The sequence below is a fragment of the Scyliorhinus torazame genome, chromosome 25 (genome assembly GCF_047496885.1).
Source record: "Scyliorhinus torazame isolate Kashiwa2021f chromosome 25, sScyTor2.1, whole genome shotgun sequence".
Lineage (NCBI taxonomy): Eukaryota > Metazoa > Chordata > Chondrichthyes > Carcharhiniformes > Scyliorhinidae > Scyliorhinus > Scyliorhinus torazame.
Genome location: NC_092731.1, coordinates 6939663 through 6952685, shown reverse-complemented (window position 1 = coordinate 6952685; position 13023 = coordinate 6939663). Strand labels below are relative to the sequence as shown.

Here is a 13023-nt window from a genome sequence, read left to right as displayed (position 1 = left end):
ATCTTTGGGTTGTGGGGGTGAAACCCACACAGACACGGGAGAGCCAGAGGTGAAATTTACCAGAGTAATGTGTTTTCAGTCTGGGCTAATGCACTGTCGTTTGACTAGAGGGAGTCCCTGGGGAGTTAATGTGTTTTCATCCTGGGGAGATTATGTCATTTGCTGGGTGGAGTTATGGCATTCAGACATTTTGAGAAAGATTTGGAGTGTGGTCTGATCTAAGTGAGTAACCCTTAGATCACAAGTAAGGTATTTTGCTCTCAAAGTAGCATAGCTAAAATGAATAGTATTTAAAGCAGAGCAGACTTGTCTGAGGACATGGGGAAGCTGAAACAAACCAGTTGAAACAGCATTTTGAAGACATTCAAGCAGAGTCTGCAGGGGTTTTAACAAGAGGCAAATCTGTTCTGGAAAACAAGTACTAATCTGTCCCATTGGGATGTGGGATGGATTGAGAGCTGTATGTTTTTCCTTTCTTGTTATTTAATTGGGAATAGAGATAGTAGTTATAAGGTTATTGTATTTACTGTATTGAGTGGCACTGTTTAAGGGTAATTGTAAGCTATTTTTGGGTGTGATGTTAAAGAGTTTAATATTGTGCTAATAATAACGTTTTGTTTGAAAATACCAAATCCTTATTCCTTTATACAATCACTCCTGGAGTGAATCATTCTTTCTGCACTGTCTTACTAACAAACTAAAATATTGGGGTTCCAGCCAGTATCCTAGCCATTGTTGGGGTGAGGTCTGGGGTCTAATAGGAGCTGCTCAACATGCACACGTGTGCTCTGTATGTAATACTCGTGATCTGCTCATATGCATATTATCTAAACACATTCTGTGTGTGCACACGTGCTCGGCACTCATTATTCTGACTCGATTCCTGCAGTTAATCAGAAGGGAAAGGGGTAGACATGAGGAAATGGGAGGATGGACCTGGTGTTCTGTGAGTGTAAGATTCCGGAAACAGTTCTGCGCTGTAACCACCGGGAATATCAGAACCAGACCCATCCTGTCCTCTATTTACAGTCAAAGCCCCTAAAGCAACAGAAAACGGGAGCCAACCCTCTCGTTTTCTCTTCCTACCTCCAGGCTCGAACTGCTGTACCATAAGCCCATCTGTCATTTGATAGAATTTACAGCACAGCCATTCGGCCCATCTGTTCCATGCTCCACACGAGCCCCCCTCTTCATCTCCCCCCATCACCAAATCCTTCTGATTCCTGTCCCCCTCATGTGCTTCCCCCTTAAATATATCAACTCTAGTCACTTCACCTCAACCACTCGAGCGACCCCACATTCACCCCACTCTCCATGGCAGCGAGTCCCACATTCTCCCCACTCTCTGTGGGAGCGAGTCCCACATTCTCCCCACTCCCTGTGGGAGCGAGTCCCACATTCTCCCCACTCCCCGTGGGAGCGAGTCCCACATTCTCCCCACTCCCCATGGCAGCGAGTCCCACATTCTCCCCACTCCCTGTGCGAGCGAGTTCCACATTCTCCCCACTCCCTGGGTAAAGACATTTCCCCTGAATACCCCACTGGTTTATTAGTGACTGCCACAGACTGATGTCAGCTGGGTGAATGGCAGGTATTGAGCCTGGGATCTTCCTCTTCCTCAATGGCTTCCAGCAGTGCCGTTAAAAACAGAGCCACCCTTGCCCGTTGGGGTTACTGCTGTAAAGGACTCCGGCTTGTGTGGAGTTGTGGCTAGTCTGATCCTTCACTCATTAAACTAACCAGGATTTGAGTGTTAACCAGTAACCTCTTCCACGGTGAGATCACCATCGCTCTTTCACCCACCCGACGGGAAGAATTTGCACCGTGGGTTCCCTTGTTCATTGAGGTTGATTATTTCAGCTCCTCTCCAGTGCGAGTTTGGTGACTCAGGGTCTGGTTGGAAGGTCTCTGGATGAAGCTCCGTCCTCCCCTCGTTATTCAGCAGTTATGACATTTATCCCATTTTAATTTGTGGATCAGCGCCAGACACTCTCAGGTTAAACCAATCTGTGCTGGATGCTGAAGACAGTTTGTTCTAATCTCTCCGAACAGCGTAACGCACACACACACACCCTGTGAAACACATTCCCATTCCACTCATTCTCAAAGCCTCACTACCTCAATCTTGTGCTTAATTTGGGAAAGTGTGTGAAGGGAACTGTACTCTGTATCCAGCTCTGTGCTGTACCTGTCCTGGGAGTGTTTGATGGGGACAGTGTAGAGGGAGCTTTACTCTGTATCTAACCCCGTGCTGTACCTGTCCTGGGAGTGTTTGATGGGGACAGTGTAGAGGGAGCTTTACTCTGTATCTAACCCCGTGCTGTACCTGTCCTGGGAGTGTTTGATGGGGACAGTGTAGAGGGAGCTTTACTCTGTATCGAACCCCGTGCTGTACCTGTCCTGGGAGTATTTGATGGGGACAGTGTAGAGGGAGCTTTACTCTGTATCTAACCCCGTGCTGCACCTGTCCTGGGAGTGTTTGATGGGGACAGTGTAGAGGGAGCTTTACTCTGTATCTAACCCCGTGCAGTACCTGTCCTGGGAGTGTTTGATGGGGACAGTGTAGAGGGAGCTTTACTCTGTATCTAACCCCGTGCTGTACCTGTCCTGGGAGTGTTTGATGGGCACAGTGTAGAGGGAGCTTTACTCTGTATCTAACCCCGTGCTGTACCTGTCCTGGGAGTGTTTGATGGGGACAGTGTAGAGGGAGCTTTACTCTGTATCTAACCCCGTGCTGTACCTGTCCTGGGAGTGTTTGATGGGGACAGTGTAGAGGGAGCTTTACTCTGTATCTAACCCCGTGCTGTACCTGTCCTGGGAGTGTTTGATGGGGAATATATGAGGGGTGTGTGTATGACTGAATGTGTTTGTTGGATCTGGGTGCCAGGATTAGATCGAGTTCTCATTGTGTGGTCCGACCAGTTTACGATAAATAATTTGCCGCACCTTAGTCGCAGCTGGTCGAGAAACACAACTGTCAGCTTTGAGTAACGGTGCATCTGAGGGACGTTCTGAGGCTCCAAGAGAGAGATGAAACCGAACAGCCAATCTGAGCCCAGACAGACTATAATTTCTTCCAACGTGTCCAGAGCTGTGCACAATGTTCCCTTTGAGGTGCACAGTGAATCCTGGCCAACACTCTGTCTGTTGTCTCCGAGCGTGTTCCGGATCTTTCTCCCGACTCATGATGAGCTCTAACTCTTCGCTCTTTGTGAGATTTTTATTCTCCAAATTTCTTAATGCTCCCTCTGATCTCGCAATTCTCCTAATCCCTAGAATCTTACCACAATCTGCGGTAAATTGTGCCGAAGACTCTCGGTTAGTTTTTAGAAAGTTTGGTCCTGGGGGGTGCTGACAGGGTGGATGTGGGGAAGGTGTGAGAGAGTCGAGAACGAGGGGGCCACGGTTTAAAATAAGGGGGTCGCCCAATTCAAATGGAGCTGAGGAGAATTTATTTCTTCCTGAGCTGGAGGTGGATAGATTCCAGATAAGCAAGTGGGGTCATAGGTTAAGGGGTGGGGGGATGCAGATTTAAAGTTAATATCAGATCAGCCATTGTGGGCAGCACAGTAGCACAGTGGTTAGCACTGTGGCTTCACAGCGCCAGGGTCCCAGGTTCGATCCCGGCTCTGGGTCACTGTCCGTGTGGAGTTTGCACATTCTCCCCGTGTCTGCGTGGGTTTCACCCCCATAACCCAAAGATGTGCAGGGCAGGTGGATTGGCCGCGCTAAATTGCCCCTTAATTGGGAAAGAAATTGGGTCTAAATTGTTTTAGAAATCTGTAGATTGCATACCACATCCTCATTCTATAGATTGTTTACCAGCTCCTCACTGTACAGATTGTATGCCATCTCCTCTTCCATAGGCTTTTTATCAACTCCTCATTACAGAGATTGTATACCATCTTCTCATTGTATAGATTGTTTACCATCTCCTCATTCTATAGCTTCTTGACCTGTTTGCTATTCTAGAGACTGTTGGCTCCGCGCGCGCTCCGTCAGCCCAACGCAGGACGCAACGAGGCCAGGAAGTTCCGCGAAATGCCTCTCGCGAGATTTACCAGCCGCGTCACGCTTCGCGAGATCGAATGAGATCCCTTGAGGCACCGCCCATTCAGGGCGGGGTCCAGATTTGCATATTAAAGTGAGCAGTTAATCTCGCTTGAAAATATCTACGTCGGATTTGCCCAACGCCCGCCACCGAACGGCCTTCTTGCCTCAGAGATCCCCCAAGTGGGCGCCTGGTTTCCACTAACGTGGATCAGGGGGTACCGGCACTGGGGGGTGGGGGGGTCTCCCAGGCGAGCGGGGTCCCTGGGTGGTGGGGCTGGCATCCCTGATTCCACCAGGGCAGTGCCAAGGTGCCACCTTGCCCGTGTCAGCGATCGGGCCTGGGGGTGCCCTGTCCTTATGAGGTGGGGTGCGGGGGGGGGGGGGGGTTGATGACCCGCTAATCGGTGAGCTGGGGTGTTGCGGGGTGGAGTGGAGGCCATGGTGGGGGAGGGGGGTCCAGAGATCGGGTTTTTCCTGCATTGGTGGGCGGAGTCTGTTAGTGCAGGAAATGGGACTGAGTTTGGCCTTGGGTGGGGAGGGGGTGGGGGGGGGGGGGGGGGGGGGGGGCGGATTCCTCGCCAAGGCCCAGAAATGGAGCCCCGGGGTCATCCTCGGCGCTGCGAGAGTGAGGAAACAGCCGGCTACACTCCCCCGACGCGGGTCTCTGTTTCATTTCCGTTAAATCGCCCCCATTTCAAAGTCCTTCATTGGCTGTGAGGTGCTCGGGCTGGACCGAGGTTACAAAGGCGCTACGGAAATGTAAGACTCTCCTTTCCTCAGTTTCCGGCACGAAGGTGTGCATCAGCTCCGTCTGCCGCCTTGAACTAACATCGCGGTGACACCTCGTTCACGGGAACCACATTCGGGAACGTAGACGCGCGGAGCTTTGCGGAGCCTCCTTGAGGTTGAAACTAAAGCGCGTCCTCGAGCTGTGTGGAGGAAGCTTTATTCTGGGTGAACATTGGGCCCCAGACACGGATTCCCGGCTCTCACAAACCTCATCTGGATCAACACGGGAGGGAAGGAACATGAAGTCGCAAACATTCCAGTCCGTACAAGCTGATAAGGAGACGCTGAGTAAGTGGAGAACAGAGCTTTCAGCGTTGGTTCTTACCTCGAGTCACTTTCTGCTTGGCCCCCGACAGAATCCCTGGGGTGTCGATAATGCTGATGCTCTGCAGGACCTTGTTGGGCAGCTGAGCACATGTTAGCCTATGGGAGATAAGAATAATCTCAGTACATCAGCATCGTACAACACTGGACCAATCAAACTTCTTAATGAGGAAGGAGGTGGATAGGGGATGGTATCCAGGAGCTGTGGTACCAACATAACATCGGGGGTCTTCAATGTCAGGGATCGATGCATTTATATAGCACCTATTGCATAGTAAAAGGTCCCAAAGCTTTTTGACAGGAGCACCATGCTAAATTGCTCTGTAGGGTGGGGTTACGAAGATAGGGTGGGGGAGTGGGTCTAGATCAGGGTGCTCTTTCAGAGGGTTGGTGCAGACTCGATGGGTCGAGTGGCCTCCTTCTGCACTGTAGGGATTCGATGATTCTATCATCAACCAAATTTTTTTTTTTTTAAATTTAGAGTACCCAATTCATTTTTTTTTCCAATGAAGGGGCAATTTAGCGCGGCCAATCCACCTACCCTGCACATCTTTGGGTTGTGGGGCTGAAACCCACGCAGACACGGGGAGAATATGCAAACTCCACATGGACAGTGACCCAGGGCCGGGATTCGAACACGGGTCCTCAGCGCCGCAATCCCAGTGCTAACCACTGCCCCACGTGCCGCCCCGACCTGGGGACACACAAAGATATTAGGGCAACTGAACAAAAAAAAGCTCGGCCAAATAGGTGGGTTTTAAAGAGCGTCCTCACTAATTGACAGTGCAAAAGGAGGCCATTCAGCCCATCGAGTCTGCTCCGGCTCTTGGAAAGAGCACCCTACAGAATGCCCACACCTCCACCCTATCCCCATAACCCAGTAATCCTAGCTAACATTTTTGGACACTAAAGACAATTGATCATGATCAATTACCCTACCCTGCACATCTTTGGACTTGTGGGAGGAAACCGGAGCACCCGGAGGAAACCCACGCAGACACAGGGAGAACATGCAGACTCCGCTCACACAGTGACCCAAGCCGGGAATCGAACCCGGGTCCCTGGAGCTGTGAAGCAACAGTGCTAACCACTGTGTCACGGTGTCGGCTTGAAGGGGTGGGTTTGGTGGAGTGGATTTGGTGCAAGTTGAAACTCAGGCAGCAGAGTTTCGGACGAGTTTGGGTGTACAGAGAGGAGACGGTGACAGGTTACCCAGGGATCCATTGGACTGGTCAAGTCCAGAGTGACAAAGAAATAAACAGAAGGTGCCGGTGGATCAGATCACCAGGGTAATGACCGCCGCACACCAACAGGTCCACGCCATCAGCAGTGGGTCAGTGGGCAGCACTCACCCACTGCCAACCCTGCCCCACTTCAAATCTCACACCAGAGACCTGGGTGGATCATCTCAGTGGGTGGGCAGCCTCGTGCCGAGAACAGCACGTTATTGTATTCAGGGGATGAGTGGGGAATGAAGAGGGAGGAACTTGGATGATGGAGTTGAAGGGTGGGTCAGTAAATTTGCTGATGACACCAAGATTGGTGGAGTAGTGGATGAGGTGGAGGGCTGTTGTAGGCTGCAAAGAGACATTGATAGGATGCAGAGCTGGGCTGAAAAGTGGCAGATGGAGTTTAACCCTGATAAGTGCGAGGAGATTAATTTTGGTCGGACAAATTTGAATGCGGATTGCAGGGTTAACGACAGGGTTCTGAGGAATGTGGAGGAGCAGAGAGATCTTGGAGTTCATGTCCACAGATCTCTGAAAGTTGCCACTCAAGTGGATAGAGCCGTGAAGAAAGCCTATAGTGTGTTTGCGTTTATTAACAGGGGGATTGAGTTTAAGAGCCGTGAGGTTATGCTGCAACTGTACAAGACCTTGGTTGGACCACATTTGGAGTATTGCGTGCAGTTCTGATCACCTCATTATAGGAAGGATGTGGAAGCATTGGAAAGGGTGCAAAGGAGATTTACCAGGATGCTGCCTGTATTGGAGGTTAGGTCTTATGAGGAAAGGCTGAGGGAGCTAGGGCTTTTCTCATTGGAGCGAAGGAGGATGAGAGGCGACTTAATAGAGGTTTATAAGATGATGAGAGGGATAGATAGAGTGGACATTCAGCGACTAGTTTGGCACAACATCGTGGGCCGAAGGGCCTGTATTGTGCTGTACAGTTCTATGTTCTAGATCTGCCCCGGATCTGTCCCTGCTCCGGTTCAGGGTTACAATATTCCCTCAAGGTGTGCCCATTAGGTTGGAGCTCTGTGTGATCAATTCCCTGAGTCGTTATCTCTCAGTCCCAACAAACCTGAACTCTCATTCCAACACTTGCCAGAAGGACATACTTGGCATAGCAACGGCTGCAAATGTTATGATGCCAGAATTGTTCTGGATTCTCGACAAATATGGTAATCTCTTTTTGTAACTGGGCCTGGACAGAGTTCCTGGCTGTTTTTTTTCCTTCGACATTCTTTGCCTTTCTCACAAACCTATAAACGGCACGTCAACAAATCTCGGAACGTTTTTAACAAAAAGTTAATATTCGATTCGTTCATCCCCGGCCTGTGGGCGATTTTGCTACGTATTATTGTTCCTCGCTGGTTGCCGTGTAAACGAGTGGAGTTCTAGGCCGTGCCCGCAGGCGGGTTGGCGAGGGGCTGGAGTCACAAATAAGTCCAGGCTGGGTAAAAGTGGCAGATTTCCTCCTCCCTCAAGGGCACGAGCAAACCTGTTGTGTTTTTGTTTTAAATTTTGAGTACCCAATTCATATTTTTTCCAATTAAGGGGTAATTTAGCGTGGCCAATCCACCTACCCCACACATCTTTGGGTTGTGGGGGCAAAACCCACGCAGACACGGGGATAATATGCAAAGTCCACACGGACAGTGACCCAGAGCCGGGATCGAACCCGGGACCTCGGCGCCGTGAGGCAGCAGGGCTAACCCACTGCGCCACCGTGCTGCCCCTCCCTGTTGTGTTTCCAACCGCAAACCAAAAGCTTCGCGGTGGGTTTTACCGACACCAGTTTTTAATCTGTTTGCGGGTTAAAAGTAAAAAAGAATTTAATTGTTAAACCCTCATGACGGGGATTAGGCAGGGTTAACGGTGGGGGTTTGGGGGGGGGGGGGAATTCTTCACCCCAGAGACCCCCTCCCCGCAGGCCCTTGAACATTTTCCAGGCTGAGATCAATAGGTTACTAATCAGCGGCGGGGGGAGGGGGGGGGGGGGGGGGGAGATGAAGGATCACGGAGAGAAGGCAGGAAAGTGACTATTTGATCAGCCACCATCTTATTAAATGGCGGAGCAGGCCCTCCTCCGGTGCCTATTTCTTACAGTCTCAGAACGGGAAAGGACCCCACAACCTCTAGATTAATACCCCCAGAAATGAAACAGCCCATCACCAGCTCCATCGAGACAGTTCCCGGCCACAGGCACTTGAAGTCAAGGCCTCAGCCAGATCAACAACAACAACTTGAATTTATAAAGCGCCTTTGGTGTAATAAAGTCTTCCAGCGGCGCAGTGCTAACGAACAACGAGCCGCTTGCGGAGTTGTGAGGAAAGGTGATCAAAATCTTAAGTTAGACAGGTAGGTTGAAGGGTCATTGTGAAGGAGGGGGGGGGGGGGAAAGAAGAGGGAATTCCAGAGGTTAGGGTCCTAGGCAGCTGAAGGCACGGGCGCCAAGGGGAGTGCGTGCTGGCCGGAGATTGGCAATCCTCCACCGGGGAAAAGGGACACCAGACGGAGAGTTGTCACCATCCAGACTCTTTCCATTGGCCCGGGTTTGAGGTGGCGTCAGTCTTAGATTGTGAAAGCTTCGGGAAATTGGACTGGACATCCGGGGGGGGGGGGGGGGGACTGAGCTGTACAGGCCAACTCCCATACCCGGGTGCCAATCCTGGCCACAGTGACGACTCGGGCACCATAACTGTCCTTAGAGCCCTGGTGTGACCACCTCTCTGTCCAATAGGGCAGCACGGTAGCATTGTGGATAGCACAATTGCTGCACAGCTCCAGGGTCCCAGGTTCGAATCCCTGCTTGGGTGACTGTGCGGAGTCTGCACATCCTCCCCGTGTGTGCGTGGGTTTCCTCCGGGTGCTCCGGTTTCCTCCCACAGTCCAAAGATGTGCAGGTTAGGTGGATTGGCCATGATAAATTGCCCTTAGTGTCCAATTAGTGTTGGGTGGGGTTACTGGGTTATGGGGATAGGGTGGAGGTGTGGACCTTGGGTGGGGTGCTCTTTCCAAGAGCCGGTGCAGACTCGATGGGCCGAATGGCCTCCTTCTGCACTGTAAATTCTATGATTCAATAGTGTTTGTTTTAGTTGCGGAGGGAGAGGGGAGGACTGTCAGTCATTGGTTGAGCTGAGACTGGGGCAGAGATGAAAAATGAAAACCGCTTATTGTCACAAGTAGGCTTCAAATGAAGTTACTGTGAAAAGCCCCTAGTCGCCACATTCCGGCGCCTGTTCGGGGAGGCTGGTACGGGAATTGAACCGTGCTGCTGGCCTGCCTTGGTCTGCTTTAAAAGCCAGCGATTTAGCCCTGTGCTAAACCAGCAGCCCTGTGCTAAACCAGCAGAGCGATACTGCGGAGCTGGAAGTGGTGTGATTCTGTACTCCCACAGTGTCACTGGGATTTCCCACTGACGCCACCCCGCGCTGCGGGGTACACTGCCGTCGTTCCCAGGGAATTGCAGCCATGCTCCCTGTTCACCGGGGTTTAGGCTGGACTTCGAAGCAGATCACAACGTTTAAGGATTGGATTGAGGTGGGGAGCAAGCGAGCTGAACAAAGAAAACCTGTTACAGTCTGGAAATTATTGACCGCACCAATAACGACCTCAAACCCATGATCTGCCACAAACCTCTTGATTGGCTGGGAGTTGAATCCTTGAGGGATTTGCAAGCGTTTCATTCCTGTTTTTCTCTGAGCCCGGCCCTCTCTCGCTCTCCAGCGACGCCGTCGATAACCCAAAGCCCAATCCTCAAAATCATTCCCAGAGAATTCCTACAGGAATTCCATTCGGCCCATTGCATCTGCACCAACCCTCGGAAAGAGCACCCCACTTAAGCCCACACCTCCGCCCCATACCCGTAACAAAGGAGCCCCACCCAACCCCATTGGACACGAAGGGCAATTTATCACGGCCAACCCACCTAACCCGCACATCTTTGGACTGTGGGAGGAAACCGGAGGACCCGGAGGAAACCCACGCACACACGGGGAGAACGTGCAGACTCCGCACAGACAGTGACCCAAGCCGGAATCGAACCTGGGACCCTGTGAAGCAACTGTGCTAACCACTGTGCTACCGTGCCGTCCTAGAGCCAATAGAATCAATGACCAGCCATGATCATACTGAACGGAGTGGGCTAGCAAGGCTCGAGGGGCCAAATGGTCTTTCCCCCGTTCCCGTTATCTTTTTCTATTCCGATTAACAGAAAACGATTCCCTCTGACAGGCGGGTCAGTAATCAGAGAACACGGATTTCAGGAAATTACCAAAAGAACCTGAGGGGGAGATGAGGAGGCTTTTTTTTCGCACAGCGGGTTGTGATCCGGAAGGTGCTGCCTGGGGTGGGGGGAGGGGGTGGTGGGGGGAGGGGGTGGTGGGGGGGAGGGGGTGGTGGGGGTGCGAATCGATCGGAACTTTCAAAAGGGGCAATTGGAGAAAACACTTGAAAAGGACATTTAGCCGATCCATGGGAGCCAGAAAGGGGTAGAGCGGGACTAACTGGATAACTCGTTCAAAGAGCCAGGAGAAATCCAGTGGGCTGAATGGCCTTCTCCCGAACTGTCGGATTTGAAAAAAAGCCTGATGGGAATATTGTTCTGCGAATCACCAACATGAGATGCTCACCCAGGCTGGAGGAGGGGATCGATCATCAGACGGGGTTTTAATAACAATAATCTTTATCAGTGTCTGCAATGAAGTTACTGTGAAAATCCCCTAGTCGCCACATTCCGACACCTGTTCGGGTACACAGAGGGAGAATTCAGAATGTCCAATTCACCTGACAGCACGTCTTTCGGGACTTGTGGGAGGAAACCGGAGCACCCGGAGGAAACCCACGCAGACACGGGGAGAACGTGCAGACTCCGCACAGACAGTGACCCAAGCCGGGAATCGAACCTGGGACCCTGGAGCTGTGAAGCAACAGTGCTAACCACTGTGCTACCGTGCTGCCCAGCAACAGGGTTTGTGACTCACGGACAGTTTTATAAGCAGCTCTGCCAAGGGGGCCATTATCCAAGTGCCTGACTGGGCAGCGAGTGGGGGTAGGCTATTTGACCCTGGGAGGAATCGCGGCACGGCCATGGGGGTATCCACTCCCCAAATTCCACATGGATGCGACACCCCCTCATTCCCCCAACCACACACACACACACACACACACACATGGGATCAGGATTGGCGATCCTGGCTGCATCCACCCACCCCACCCCCTCACTGGCAAGTGGTACTGAGGCTAACTGACACATCTCAATGAATCAAGGTGAGGGGACCGAGCAGGTGGCACCACACCCAGGTGAGCCAGAGTCAAACAGCACAGGGTGGGGGGGTGGCAGACCATTCGGCCCATTGTGGTCATGCTAGCCCAGTTGGAAGTGCCTCTCTCTCTTCCACCCCCGCCCCCCCCCACCTCCACACAGCCCTGCAGATGATGTTCAGGATCCTGGGAGGTTCAGATTTTACCTGTTGAGGAATGAATTCCCGAAGGGGTTCAGCTTTCGGAAGGGTTTGTTGGGATCGACCATTAGGGCGTTTCCCGGGATGACACTCTCCATCTCCCCGTGCATCACGGCGATGAAGGAGTCGGTGGTGGGTTCGGGACCCACCCTGCTCCCGGGAAAATCCTCTTCCAGCAGGTACTGGATGAAGGTGGTTTTCCCTGTGGAATACTGTCCCACCACCAGGATCATCGGCTTGTTGTCGAAGTCTGCATCTTCCAGGGAAGGAGTGTGGAAATCATGAAATCTGTAAAACTCCTCCAAAGGCAGGAGTTTGCTCCTGTACAAATCCTTCAGCCCCTGTGTGACAGTGTGAACTTTCTCAGTCACCTCCTCCTTCTTCTTCTCGTTCTTCTTCATCCAGCTGAACATTTTTTCTCACCAGGAAGAGAGGGAATCTGACAAAAGAATCCTTGAAAATTCAGACAGAGGAACTCTCTCACGCACAGCCTCCCCTCTGCTCTGCCCACCCCCCAAACTTTCACAAAGTTGCTCTCCAACTTTTTCCTTTGCTTTTTTTTTGTTTAAAAGAAAGTTTCAAAACTATTCACAAGTTGTGGAAAACAACACTTTGGAGTTTGGGGATAGCTCGCCACCGCCGTTAGCTCCACCACAACCTACAACTTGCGCAGAAAACACTCCTTAATTATTCCAAAAACCTCCTCCCAAACTCCCACATGAAATATCCTCAACTTCAATAAATATTTTCAAATAACGGATCAAATTACTAGCCTGGCGCCATCTGGCGCCCGGTGTGTCTTCATTTTTAAAAATAAACCCTCTTTAAAGTGGATGGAATCTTAAAGGGCAAAAGACCATTCGGCCCGTCGACTCTCTGCTAGCCCTTTCACCGGGCTATTCCATTCTTCACATGCTCCCCCCTCCTCTCCTGAAGAGCTGAATTTCCTTCCCCCTTTCAAATCGTACATCCAATTTCTCTTTGAAGTTATTACTGAACCTGCTTCCACAGGTCAAACCATGGGGGAGACTGGCACAGTCATAACTTTTTAATATTTGTTTACGGGATGTGGGCATCGCTGGTGAGGCCAGCATTTATTGCCCATCCCTAATCGCCCCTTGAGAAGGTGGTGGGTGAGCTGCCTTCTTGAATCGCTGCAGTCTTTCAGG

General features: G+C 51.4%; 1 protein-coding gene across 1 annotated transcript in view; it reads right to left on the bottom strand.

The window, feature by feature from the left end:
- The window catches only part of LOC140402274 (EH domain-containing protein 2-like), a 61428-nt gene extending 48892 nt beyond the window's left edge, over positions 1 to 12536 (bottom strand). The window contains exons 1-2 of the mRNA XM_072489918.1: positions 11861 to 12536; positions 5168 to 5265 (exon numbers count right to left, since the gene is read on the bottom strand). Coding sequence (XP_072346019.1) covers positions 5168 to 5265; positions 11861 to 12267 — 505 coding nt within the window. The 5' untranslated portion in view covers positions 12268 to 12536. The remainder of the gene's footprint in view (positions 1 to 5167; positions 5266 to 11860) is intronic.
- Positions 12537 to 13023: the final 487 nt, after the last annotated feature.